This window comes from Daphnia pulex, chromosome 8 (genome assembly GCF_021134715.1).
Source record: "Daphnia pulex isolate KAP4 chromosome 8, ASM2113471v1".
Classification (NCBI taxonomy): domain Eukaryota; kingdom Metazoa; phylum Arthropoda; class Branchiopoda; order Diplostraca; family Daphniidae; genus Daphnia; species Daphnia pulex.
The window spans coordinates 11,307,075-11,317,709 of record NC_060024.1 but is presented as its reverse complement, the minus strand read 5'-3'; the positions used below and the strand labels follow the sequence as shown (position 1 = coordinate 11,317,709).

The 10,635-nt window shown below is 38.6% G+C and overlaps 3 protein-coding genes across 6 annotated transcripts; 2 read left to right on the top strand and 1 right to left on the bottom strand.

Annotated features, from left to right (window-relative positions):
- The first annotated feature begins 18 nt into the window (after nucleotides 1–18).
- On the top strand, nucleotides 19–3,040 carry LOC124199818 (dymeclin-like). 3 transcript variants are annotated; one of them, XM_046595773.1, is made up of 12 exons: nucleotides 19–111; nucleotides 181–342; nucleotides 396–542; nucleotides 604–792; nucleotides 851–1,098; nucleotides 1,162–1,338; nucleotides 1,397–1,578; nucleotides 1,641–1,766; nucleotides 1,847–1,960; nucleotides 2,031–2,408; nucleotides 2,476–2,586; nucleotides 2,660–3,040. In XM_046595773.1, exons 2-12 carry the CDS (start codon nucleotides 203–205, stop codon nucleotides 2,807–2,809), a joined length of 1,962 nt encoding a protein of 653 aa, XP_046451729.1. In that variant the 5' UTR covers nucleotides 19–111; nucleotides 181–202; the 3' UTR covers nucleotides 2,810–3,040. The 3 variants fall into 3 exon arrangements, with proteins under 3 accessions (XP_046451729.1, XP_046451730.1, XP_046451728.1); XM_046595774.1 differs by having other exon boundaries at nucleotides 41–342; nucleotides 607–792; XM_046595772.1 differs by having other exon boundaries at nucleotides 54–342.
- Nucleotides 3,041–3,622: 582 nt separating this feature from the next.
- Nucleotides 3,623–6,204, top strand: LOC124199823 (F-box/LRR-repeat protein 20-like). The gene is made up of 10 exons (XM_046595782.1): nucleotides 3,623–4,034; nucleotides 4,097–4,164; nucleotides 4,229–4,358; nucleotides 4,420–4,583; nucleotides 4,645–4,802; nucleotides 4,870–5,009; nucleotides 5,071–5,262; nucleotides 5,339–5,440; nucleotides 5,531–5,743; nucleotides 5,810–6,204. Exons 1-10 carry the CDS (start codon nucleotides 4,014–4,016, stop codon nucleotides 5,915–5,917), a joined length of 1,296 nt encoding a protein of 431 aa, XP_046451738.1. The 5' UTR covers nucleotides 3,623–4,013; the 3' UTR covers nucleotides 5,918–6,204.
- On the bottom strand, nucleotides 6,109–9,810 carry LOC124199816 (programmed cell death 6-interacting protein-like). Of its 2 annotated transcripts, none has more exons than XM_046595771.1 (9): nucleotides 9,487–9,810; nucleotides 9,153–9,271; nucleotides 8,814–9,085; nucleotides 8,521–8,757; nucleotides 8,239–8,461; nucleotides 8,058–8,181; nucleotides 7,257–7,968; nucleotides 6,877–7,186; nucleotides 6,109–6,815 (listed from the first exon to the last, which is right to left on the bottom strand). In XM_046595771.1, exons 1-9 carry the CDS (start codon nucleotides 9,690–9,692, stop codon nucleotides 6,421–6,423), a joined length of 2,598 nt encoding a protein of 865 aa, XP_046451727.1. In that variant the 5' UTR covers nucleotides 9,693–9,810; the 3' UTR covers nucleotides 6,109–6,420. The 2 variants fall into 2 exon arrangements, with proteins under 2 accessions (XP_046451727.1, XP_046451726.1); XM_046595770.1 differs by having other exon boundaries at nucleotides 6,201–6,818; nucleotides 9,487–9,782.
- Between the last annotated feature and the right edge of the window lie 825 nt (nucleotides 9,811–10,635).

Here is a 10,635-nt window from a genome sequence, read left to right as displayed (position 1 = left end):
TAATCAAAAACGTTGCTGAAACCCATGCAATAAACCGGTTCGATGAAAAATAATGCGTCGTCTGCTATTCTGACTGACGTGGACTTTATAGTTTATACAAGTGTTTTTGAAGTAAAACAGGATATTTTTTAAAAAGTTCTGCTGATCAAGACCATTATTTGAAAACTGTTTGATTCTTAGAAAATGTGCTAAAGATTGAACAATGGGGGCCCAGTGCAGCTCGGTAGCTAACTTGAACAGCAATGAACACTTGTTTCAATTGTGTGGATCGACACCTATGACGGCAAACGATCCAACTTGGAATCAATTATTTTCTTTTAATTTACAGATACCCCTTTCCAGGTAATTTCTTGCTATTGATGTTTTAATTTTTCATTAACACAGTTGTTTTTTAGTTTAGAGAATCATGAAGTCATTGAAGGAACAGCCCAGCTTTTTCAACTTCTTGAAAGCAATAATCAAGCAACGAGAAATACAAGCGCTCTTTTAAGAGTGTTTCTATCTAGAGCTACAGAGCTTAAGGCCTCTGCTCAGTGTGATAAGTGAAGTAGAAAATATTTTTATTTCAATTGCAATTTAATAACATTCTATTTCTATCCACAGTAGAATTTTTATATGGCAAACTTGCAATGCTCTTTTCATTGTGCGGGTCATATTTAGCCATTGGATTCGCTTAGAGAAAGAAGCAGTGCTGATTAAAAAGTTTTCATTTCAAGAAGAAAACAGTTGTGAGAGTTTGTTGGAAAATCTAGCTGTCCAGCTTGTGGAAATATTAGTCGATGTCCCTCTAAAGTCAGTAAAAAATAATCACATAACAAGTCTCCTTTTCTAATGGAATATTATTCTGAAGGGAGGAAACAGCTCTTCTTCATCGAGAAAGTGTTCAAACACTAATGTTGTTGCTTTTTGTTGCTGCTTCATCATACCTCATAAACAACAAGTCTATTATATTCAAGTGCTTAATGCACGGCCCAGGAGCTTTACATGCCGGACTACTCACACGCACTTTGTTACAGCATTACTGCCAACAGCAATCTGTTCCCGTTCGATGGTTGAGAAAGCCCGAGCAAGGTGGAAGCATCGTCCTTGGCTTAGCAAGTAAGTTTGTAAAGCATTAGTTAGGTAGGATCCTTTGTGATTAGGTGATTTTTGTATATTTAGCCGGACTATGGAGTTTGATATCACGGAATAGTTCCACAGCTGAATCAGTCGACGCTGTGTCTGATTTTGCCTCCCAGTCTTTACTTTTGTTGCTCGTTTTGACGAATCACTGTAGTACGGAAAAGAACTGGTCTAATCCGTATAGACAAGCTTTGCTGTCTTTCACCGATTCACAAGGTATTAGACTTAATAATTTGATAAACGTTTTTCTCATTTTCACCATGTTTGAATGTAGATCCTGTACAAGTTTCTCCAGTGCATCCATCAGCTTGTTTTCGGTTGGACTATTCAGTATTATATTCGACGCTATGTGATCGTTTAGGAGACGAGAGAACGACTTTGCTGCTTTACATGCTTCTTCATCAGCACCAGCAATTCCGTAACTACGTCTACACACATGCAGATATTCAGAGAATGGTTGGACCCGAACACAACTTATCTTTTATTTCTATTGATTAACGTACCCATTAATATTGCAGGTTATTGCCTTACTACAAGAGCTCTTCAATGGCGATGATCAAGGATCACATCATCTTTACATGTCTCTGATTATTCTTCTTTTGCTTAGCGAAGATGAAGGATTCAATTCCAACATCCATAACGTCGTAAGAATAATATTTAAGCTTGGTTTAGCTAGCTATAGTATAGGAATATTAAACTAAATATTTTAAATTCAAATCACAAGGTCGTCCGCAATCCTTTGTGGTACACGGATCGAGTGTTGAACGAAATAAGTTTGGGTGGATTGGCTGTGCTTGTCATCGCTAGGACTATACAACGGAATATTGTCAAAGCTAGTGTAAACATTTGTAAAAAAGTAATGACGTCCCCAAATATTTTTACTATGATTTTTTTTTCTTCGAATATAGGACAAATATTTGCACACCAACTGTCTGGCTACACTTGCTAATATGGCTGCACATTTTCGCCGCCTACATCCTTATACATGCCAAAGATTGGTATCACTTTTATGCACCTTGAACAAACGAAGAATCCGAGTTGTCCAACAGATCAAGAGTGATGTAAAAGGTGATTCGGCAACAGGTGCATCGAGAGAAGAGCTGGAACAAGACCTTAGTATCCTTGAAGAAGTATTGCGGATGCTGTTGGAGATCCTAAATGCTGCCTTCACCCACCAACTTGGATGTAACCAAAATCTGATCTACAGTGTTTTGCATAAGAGGGAAGTGCTGGACGTTCTGAGACGACAGCCGGCATTCCAAGATATCGTTGCCAACCTAGACACGGTAAAATTTGCGTTTGCTCATCTTTTTTTTTTAACCAACTGACTAATATATTAAAATTGTTGTTTAGGTGTCCAACTATTTTAATAACAGAATCAGCCAGTTAAACGAGCCGGGAGTGAATGAAATCCTTCAATCCATACAATTAGGTTGTGTTGATTTTCCTAAAGATCAACTTAAGGTTAGCAAATACATTTTTAATGTTGGTTTGCGCTCATGAATTATTAACGCCCACGTTTAAATTATTTTTAAAGAAATTTCCAGAACTTAAATTTCGTTACGTTGAAGAGGATCAACCCGAAGAGTTTTTTATTCCATACGTGTGGTCCATGGTCCAATCAACTTCGGCTCTCTGCTGGAGCAATGATGAAATTACCATGGGGATGAACAACGAAACAAAATAGATGTTTAAAAATTCTGAAGATTGGTTCTAGACCTATCATTTGCTAATGCCTTTTGTTTTGAAAGTGTCGTGTGCATGAAAAATTACAATTATCTTTCTTTGAATATGCAGTGCTCGATTAAAATGCCTACGTACGGTACTTATAAATATTTCTTTAAAAATTACGGCGTACGTCCAAAATTTTTAAATGACTTTTGGCTTGAAGATGCAATAAACTAGACAGGAATCCTAATGTTTCTGTGTTTTTATAACTCACAATAACATGGATCCTAAAGAATTCGTTATCCCACCTATCTGGATTCTCTGGACGCTGGGGAAGTGCATTAAAGATATTGACAAAACACAGCAAACTTTATCACATGTGAGTCAAAAAAACTAAATAAAAAGATACAGGTGTAGTTCACGATCATCCGCCGTGCTCTGGAACCGCCAGAATAAATAAATGTGTGATAACTGCTCTGGTAGGTGATTCATATAGGATTGAATATATTATGTTTTCTTTCCCTTTGAAAATGAAAATGAATTTGACGCGACTGAGTTTTATAATTTCGTTCCATCTGCCTTCCAAATAGTATTAGAAGAAAAAATTCAAATTCACGTTGTTATTGGCCCTCTGCCGATGGATATGATGAGCTAATAAAGTAATAATCCTATTATCCTAATATAATTCATATAATTAAAATAATTTTGAAATAAAATAACATTGCTAGTTAAAAAATTTTCTATTTAAACTGATATGAATTTAAATATTATTTTTTTGTAAGAACTTGAAACTTCAAACAAGTTTCCACACTTGGTTATGTTTATGAAAATCGACACGATGGGGCCCCACAGGAGAACAGCTGATTCGAATAAAGGAGAACAACAAAAGATTGTGCTTTGGTGTAAATAGTTCAAAGCAAGTATTATTTTGTGTCATTGATATTTATCCGTGGAGAAACTGAATTTATTAAAGTTTATTGACTGTTGACAAGTGCTTGGTAAAATCTAGTCGTTCTCATTTGCTTTACAAGTGTTGTTTTTCTTTCTTCTAAACTAAAATCCATCATCAATCGCTACGTGGGGTTTAGTTCAGTGCGCCACCCGTGTCACGCAATGCGTCGCAGTTTTTACGCTTAGCAACCCCCCGTGATCCTGATTTTTTTTTCAAATAAATGCTATCATCAATTGTGATTTCTTTCCATTCTATACTTTTATGTTTATAAATGAAGTCCAGCTCATTTAAGGTATTGACATATTATTTACATGTAGTGACAGTACTATGCTCATGTTTTATTTTGTCTTCTAGTTGTCCAAACACTGGACTGAGGAAGAAGCCCTTATCATCAGAAAACTCCCCAAAGAACTTTTATTGAGGTTTTTATCATATTTTCCTGACAAGTTAACTAAATCCTGTAATATATTTTTTTTTATTTTTCAGAGTTTTTTCCTTTTTGGATATTGTGTCATTGTGTCGTTGTGCTCAGGTAGCTAAATACTGGAATATTTTAGCTCTAGATGGGAGCAATTGGCAGTATATAGATCTTTTTAGCTTTCAGCGTGATGTAGAGGTAGGTGTTTTTATAAACACATTGCAAATGTCAAAAATCTTCAATAGTGTAATTTTTTTAGGGAGTTGTAGTTGAAAATATTGCTAAACGTTGTGGAGGCTTTCTTAAGCAACTCAGCCTTAAAGGATGTCAGTCAGTAGGAGATTCTGCTATGAGAACCTTCTCTCAGCACTGCAACAACATAGAGGACCTAAATCTCAACCAATGCAAACGAATCACAGATAGGTAAATTAATGAGAAACACATATTACATATTGAAATTTGCTCAATTTATTCTTTAACACAGCACTTGCTTGGCTTTGAGCCGCCACTGTGTCAAGCTTCAAAGACTTAACCTTTCCTCATGCCCTGCAATAACAGATCAAGCATTGAAAGCACTGGCAGATGGTTGCCCACAGTTAGTTTACATTGACTTGTCTTGGTGTGATTTAGTTTCTCAAAATGGTTGGTATATAAAAGTACAAATACTATGTCATCATATATAAATAGTTTCATTGTGTTCCTGATGCAGGTGTTGAGGTGCTTGCCAAAGGATGTCCCGGTTTGATGACTTTTCACAGCCGAGGATGTATCCTGATTGGCGACGATGCCTTGACGCACCTAGCTAGATTTTGCTCTCGATTGCACACAGTCAACATTCAGGGTTGTTTGGTAAATAGCTTCTTACTTATTTGATCCTGGTTTCCATTGTGTACGTCAATCAATTTTTTAGGAGGTGACGGATGTTGGCGTTGCTCGACTTGCTCGTAGTTGTCCAGAAATGCGCTATCTATGCCTGTCCGGTTGTGGACATTTGACAGATGCTACTCTGTCATCATTGTCACAACATTGTCCCCAATTGGCTACCCTCGAAGTGGCTCGCTGCTCTTTGTTCACTGACATAGGATTTCAAGCATTAGCCAGAGTAAAACAAGATATAGCTAAGTTATCAGAAGATTCATTTTTATTTTATGGCATGCAAATCTTTTTAAACCTTGCAGAATTGTCACTTGTTGAAACGAATGGATTTAGAAGAATGTGTACTTATCACGGATGCGGCACTTAGTTACTTGGCTGCTGGGTGTCCACGTCTAGAGAAACTGGTATGTACGGCACTCAGACATATTGCAAACCTAGAACTATGGAACGACCCTGTTGAATTAATGCACCGGTGTTATCATTTACTGTTACAGAGTTTGTCACACTGTGAATTGATAACAGACGATGGTATTCGAAGCGTCGGGACATCGCCTTGCGCAGCGGAACATTTGGCCGTCTTGGAGCTGGACAACTGTCCTCTCATTACAGATGCGGCATTAGATAACCTCATTTCATGTCACAGTTTGCAACGTATTGAACTCTACGACTGCCAGCTAATAACTCGGGCTGGAATTCGTCGATTGAGGGTCTGACAGCATTCTACATTAAAAGTGCTACGAGTATATTTAATATAAAAAAATTACATTCGGCAGAGTTATTTACCAAACGTCCGCGTTCACGCCTATTTCGCTCCAGTCACTCCGCCTCCGTCGGTGGGCGGCTCCCGTCAGCGCTATTGTCGCTGTTGTATCATCCTCTAAGATCACATCGTCATTTCTATACAATTCCAATCATCAGTGGCTTGACATATGTCTTAAATCTTTATATGCAGATTTTTGGCTTTTAGTTGTCTAGCTGCTTTGAGACGCCGTCAACGGACGAAAGAGCGAAAATCATTCAATTTATACCTCCTTTATACATAGCGTTCTGTCGTATTCTATTTCCCCCTTCGTTGGCGTAAATCACATCGCTCTTTATTGTTGTTTTTTTTCTTAATCAGAATTGTACAGTATTTAACCGAAAAATGATACAAGCGATATGAACTTGATTAAATCGTATGTTTTAATTTTCTTTAGAGCCAATGGACACAACCATTTGATCATCGGTTATCGTAGACGAACAGGGAAAAGAAAAACGAATTTAAAACGAAAGAAGTAAGACAGCGCGTTTTCAAGACCGAAAAAAGGCACTACAGTAAAGTTGAAAATCTACGGGTTGAATCAGATTAGGTAGGAGAAAAATGTCGACTGAATATTTCATACCATCAATAGGGTCTAGGTGGAGCATACGGGTAGGCAGGGTTATGGTATGGATATTGGTAAGCATTGTTATATCCAGGATAGCCAGGTGCTCCTTGTTGCTGCGGTTGTTGCTGCGGTGGATATTGTGCCTGATTAGCGTAGTCGTAGGTTGGAGGGGCGCCAGTAGGGTACCCATACTGCATGGGCATGTGCATGGGCATTGGCATTCCACCATAAGGTTGCATTGGGTAGGGAAGATAAGGATTAGCTCCACTTTGCCCTGGTGCCATATTTGGGTTGACTGGAGAAGCGGATGTGGCCGGAGGAGCACCCGGGGCGCTACTGGTTGGTGGTGCAGAAGCAGAAGCGTTGGCGCTACTGAAGTTAGGTGGTGGAGGCCGAGCTGGAACTTCACGTGCTGCTAAAATTAAAGATTATAGATTGCCTCATTTAATCATTTCTGTCTAAAATGCATGTACCTTGAGTTGTGTGATAACCAGGAACTTCCGTTGGAGGGGCGCTAGAACTGCTGTTGTTGGCATAAGACGATGTAAGATCCTTAAGCAATTCTTCCTTTTCTGCTTTGCGTGCAAAACAGAAGTCCGAAATTTTACACTGGAAGCTAAGTAGTAACTGAGTCAAGTCGTTGTAAAACTTCGCGCCTTCCTGCAGGTTGTTCTGTACTTCCATGTGAATATCATGTGCTGTAGCTAGTTCTTTAAGAAGCTCTTCGCGAGCAGATGGACCTTTTCCTCCTAACTTGTCCTTCACGAAGTCCTCATTCAGCGTCTTTGAAATAATGACAACACCGTGAACAAATTTTTAAATAATACTGCTTTAACTTATTGATTGGATGTACCTGTATTTGCTGAATAAGATTGGCTTGAAAATCAATGCTCTCGCGGATACGTTTTTGCAACGGACCGTAGACCTGACCAAGCTTCTCCACTGACATAGCTGGTTCGTTTACAGCCCCATCCTGAGTAAGAGCACCGAGGAAAACTTGCTTCATGTCGACCATGGCGCTTTTTAACTCGTGCTCCAATACTTCTCGTTCACTTTTTAAATCGTTCACTTGACTCATCAAAAGCCTAAGTTGAGCAGCAGCCGGTGAGCGGCTATTGTCTGCGGCAGATTGAGAAGCAGATGGAACAGCTGTCTCAAGTTCACCCTCTGGTCGACTCAATAATTCGATGCCTCGTCTATGGCTTTCGAACTTGCCCTTGACGACATTATCGGCATTGGAAGCGTTTGCCAAGATTTGCCTGTATTTGGCGATATTAGACGTAAACGCCTCGGTTAACTTGACGGATGGAGTCCTGCTCCAGCGTTCCTTGAATTGGGATTTGAGTTGATCATCTGACTGCCTTTCTTCCGTTAATAGCCGTTCAGCTTCGTCAAGTATCTCCTTGTTACGCTCCAATAACGAAGGAAGGTTGCCAATCAACTCTTTAAGAATATCGATTCCGCCAGACTGTCGAACAGCTCGGGCTTTGTCCTTGAGAGACTGGGGAAGCGATTCACCAGCAGACTCTTCCAAAGCAGCCGGCAAGTTGAGAGAGGCCAACACTCTAACAAACCCGTCAGTAAAATTTACAGTAAAACAAACAAAATGTCAGTATCAATTTATAAAACGAATGTGGAATATTAAAGGTGTTACCCATTGAGCATCTGATTCGCTTCTCGCATGCGTCCTACTTCAACGTTGACAATTTCCATTTTCCGGACATCCCATGCGGCCATAGCTTGGTGGACCACAACTGGGGTCAAACCTTCGAACAAATCTAAAAGGAGAAAAAGTTTTTAAAACATGCAACTCTTTTTCAGAATTAATGAGTAACCTTTAAAACTGGCACCAAGACGTTCCGGCATAACAGGGGTTTTAGCCAGAGGGGCTTTTCCGACCGGATCAAGATTTTTCACATCAGGAACTCGTTCGTGATATATAAAATCGTTGTCTTTCTGCGCTTCGGCCAGTGCTTTCTGAGCTTTATTAAAATAGTCTTGATACGTAGTTACATCACTGAAACGCTGTTGAGCTGATTTGAAATTTTCAATAGCGTCCTAAAAAAATGAAATGAAAATTATTTTAAATAATTTGTTTGCACAATTACTTTAACAACCTGCAGACGAGCTATTTCCTCTCCTACAGCTTTTCTCGAATTGCAAACACGGCTCTGATAATATTGGGCAATAGCATGGTAAGCCAATTGTTTTCCTGTTACTTTAGAGTTCCAATCTCTTTCCCAGACTGAAGTGGTTGCCGGTTGTTTCATCATTTTCAGCGTTTCGGCATAGAACTCTTCGCACTGCGAAGCTAACTTAGCAATAATGGCCTCTTTCATCTTATCATTAATTGCCTATGAAAAGATAAATATTAGCAAACAGCGAACACAAAGTTTTAAAAATTTCTAACCTTGATGACAAATATCTCTTGTGCTTCTGCCAACATCAGGGAGGAAAGGGTACCGAGTACCTCTGGATTCAAATCTGGTGTTGGCTCTTGTTGAAGTGCTCCCATAACATTTGCTTTAAGATAAGAAAAAATCCCACTAGCCGATTGCAGCAACTTTGCAGCCAGCTTGAGTCCCTCGTCACTTTCTTGACTCTGAACAGTTGCAACTTGAGACTGGAAGGCAGCAAGATTGAATAGGCAACACATCCGTTCATATGAAAATGAAGTGATAGCTGTAAAAAAAAAAGTTTATTGATAGTTAACAGTAAACAATGATTGTTATCCCAATGTAAAACTTACTCAGACTCATCTTCCCACTGAACAATGAACCTTTATCGAATGCATCTTTCCATTTGAAAGGTATCTGCACATCTTGGGGTGGAATTTTTCCTTCCAGAGCTGCAAGTTGGTCACAGTACCTAAATAATTAATGGTATCTATATGATATCTTGAAAGTACAAAGCATTCATAACCTTGAAAAGTTGTGTTTTGAATTGAAGGTTAGGTGTTCTACGAGTACTTAAGAAATTCTAGCATTTAGTTGACAACCCATACAAAATACATTAACAATAATAGCATACTAATCTATTTCAGAATAAGTATAACACAACAAAAGATTCCATAAAATTCTTACCTTGCATTGATTTCAATCGACGACTCATTCTTGTCCAATGCACGAAGACAGGCGAGGCTCCTCAGTTTGTTGAGCTCGGATATGGCATCGTTGAAATTCTCTGGATTATCAGCTGTTGAAAATCGTAAAGCAATCAGATTTTTCAATGGCTTTACTAAGTCGATCTCTGACGTCTTCTTCAGTGGTACGGACAATATATCCGCCATTTCTTAGTCTTTTGAATACAGATAGATTAATGAACGTTGGACGGACCCAGTCCCGAATTCAGTTGTTTCTTCACAGTATGTGTCATCCGACTGAAGTATGTTCTTGCCAGAACCCGTAGTTTTGGTCGAACCCTTACTCCTTTTCTTAAAAAATAAAAAAACTGTTTCCCAATCCCTAGCGGAAATCCTTGAGAAAACAAAGACATTCTTAACATCCCTTTTATTTTCCCCCCTCTTCGTGTTAGTTGAGTTATTGAATGACGTCATGCATTCGAAACCTTTTTTGTCAATGAATTGGGCAAGTTGCAACCAGTTGCAACTTGCAAGGACATTGCCCGCGTTACTTTCTGGAATAAACAAACAAATTTGCTGTTATGCTGGTTCTCATTGATAAATTTAAACCACTTGCCGTAGTCTCCAACTATATTCATAGGATTCAGCAATTTTTTTTAAATCGAAATTTAAGAGATGCAGCGCAAGTAACCGCACATCCTGACGGGCTTCCGGTTTAAACGGTGATTAACATGACAAGCGTAGCGTATAAACATATTTTCAATCCATCGGACAATTAAGTCAGTTTGTTACCCCGAACATGAAGCCCTGAATTCCCCTAACTGAAACCTTAACATGTGTTTGTTTACCTACTAACCTAAAGTCGATCGTTTATTACATTCATTTTTACTTTTGATATCTTGCGGAGCTAAATTATGACTTCGTGGAACAACACCTTCGTTTTTAGTTTGTTTAGTTATTCCTGAGAAATTCTAAATAGCAGAGGAATATAGTCAGAAAATGTCTGCCTTTATTTCACATTTAAAATGTGACAAGAATGATAAACATTTTGCTGCTTTTATGATTCAGATAAAAGCATTCATTGCTGACTAATTTATAAAAAAAAACGAGGTTTTTAAGATATCAGCCTATCAGGTTTAAAAGATTTGTC

Bases quoted from the DNA above. Each gene is read 5' to 3' on its own strand.
- LOC124199818 (XM_046595773.1), top strand. From the start codon at position 203: ATGGGGGCCCAGTGCAGCTCGGTAGCTAACTTGAACAGCAATGAACAC. The intron at 543-603 runs GTGAAGTAGAAA...TTCTATCCACAG, and splicing joins GCCTCTGCTCAGTGTGATAA to TAGAATTTTTATATGGCAAA. The intron at 1,767-1,846 runs GTAAGAATAATA...TCAAATCACAAG, and splicing joins ATTCCAACATCCATAACGTC to GTCGTCCGCAATCCTTTGTG.
- LOC124199823 (XM_046595782.1), top strand. From the start codon at position 4,014: ATGAAGTCCAGCTCATTTAAG. The intron at 4,035-4,096 runs GTATTGACATAT...TTTGTCTTCTAG, and splicing joins TGAAGTCCAGCTCATTTAAG to TTGTCCAAACACTGGACTGA. The intron at 4,359-4,419 runs GTAGGTGTTTTT...TAATTTTTTTAG, and splicing joins GCTTTCAGCGTGATGTAGAG to GGAGTTGTAGTTGAAAATAT.
- LOC124199816 (XM_046595770.1), bottom strand. From the start codon at position 9,692: ATGGCGGATATATTGTCCGTACCACTGAAGAAGACGTCAGAGATCGAC. The intron at 8,462-8,520 runs GTTGTTAAAGTA...TCATTTTTTTAG, and splicing joins AGGAAATAGCTCGTCTGCAG to GACGCTATTGAAAATTTCAA. The intron at 7,969-8,057 runs GTAACACCTTTA...CGGGTTTGTTAG, and splicing joins GCGAATCAGATGCTCAATGG to AGTGTTGGCCTCTCTCAACT.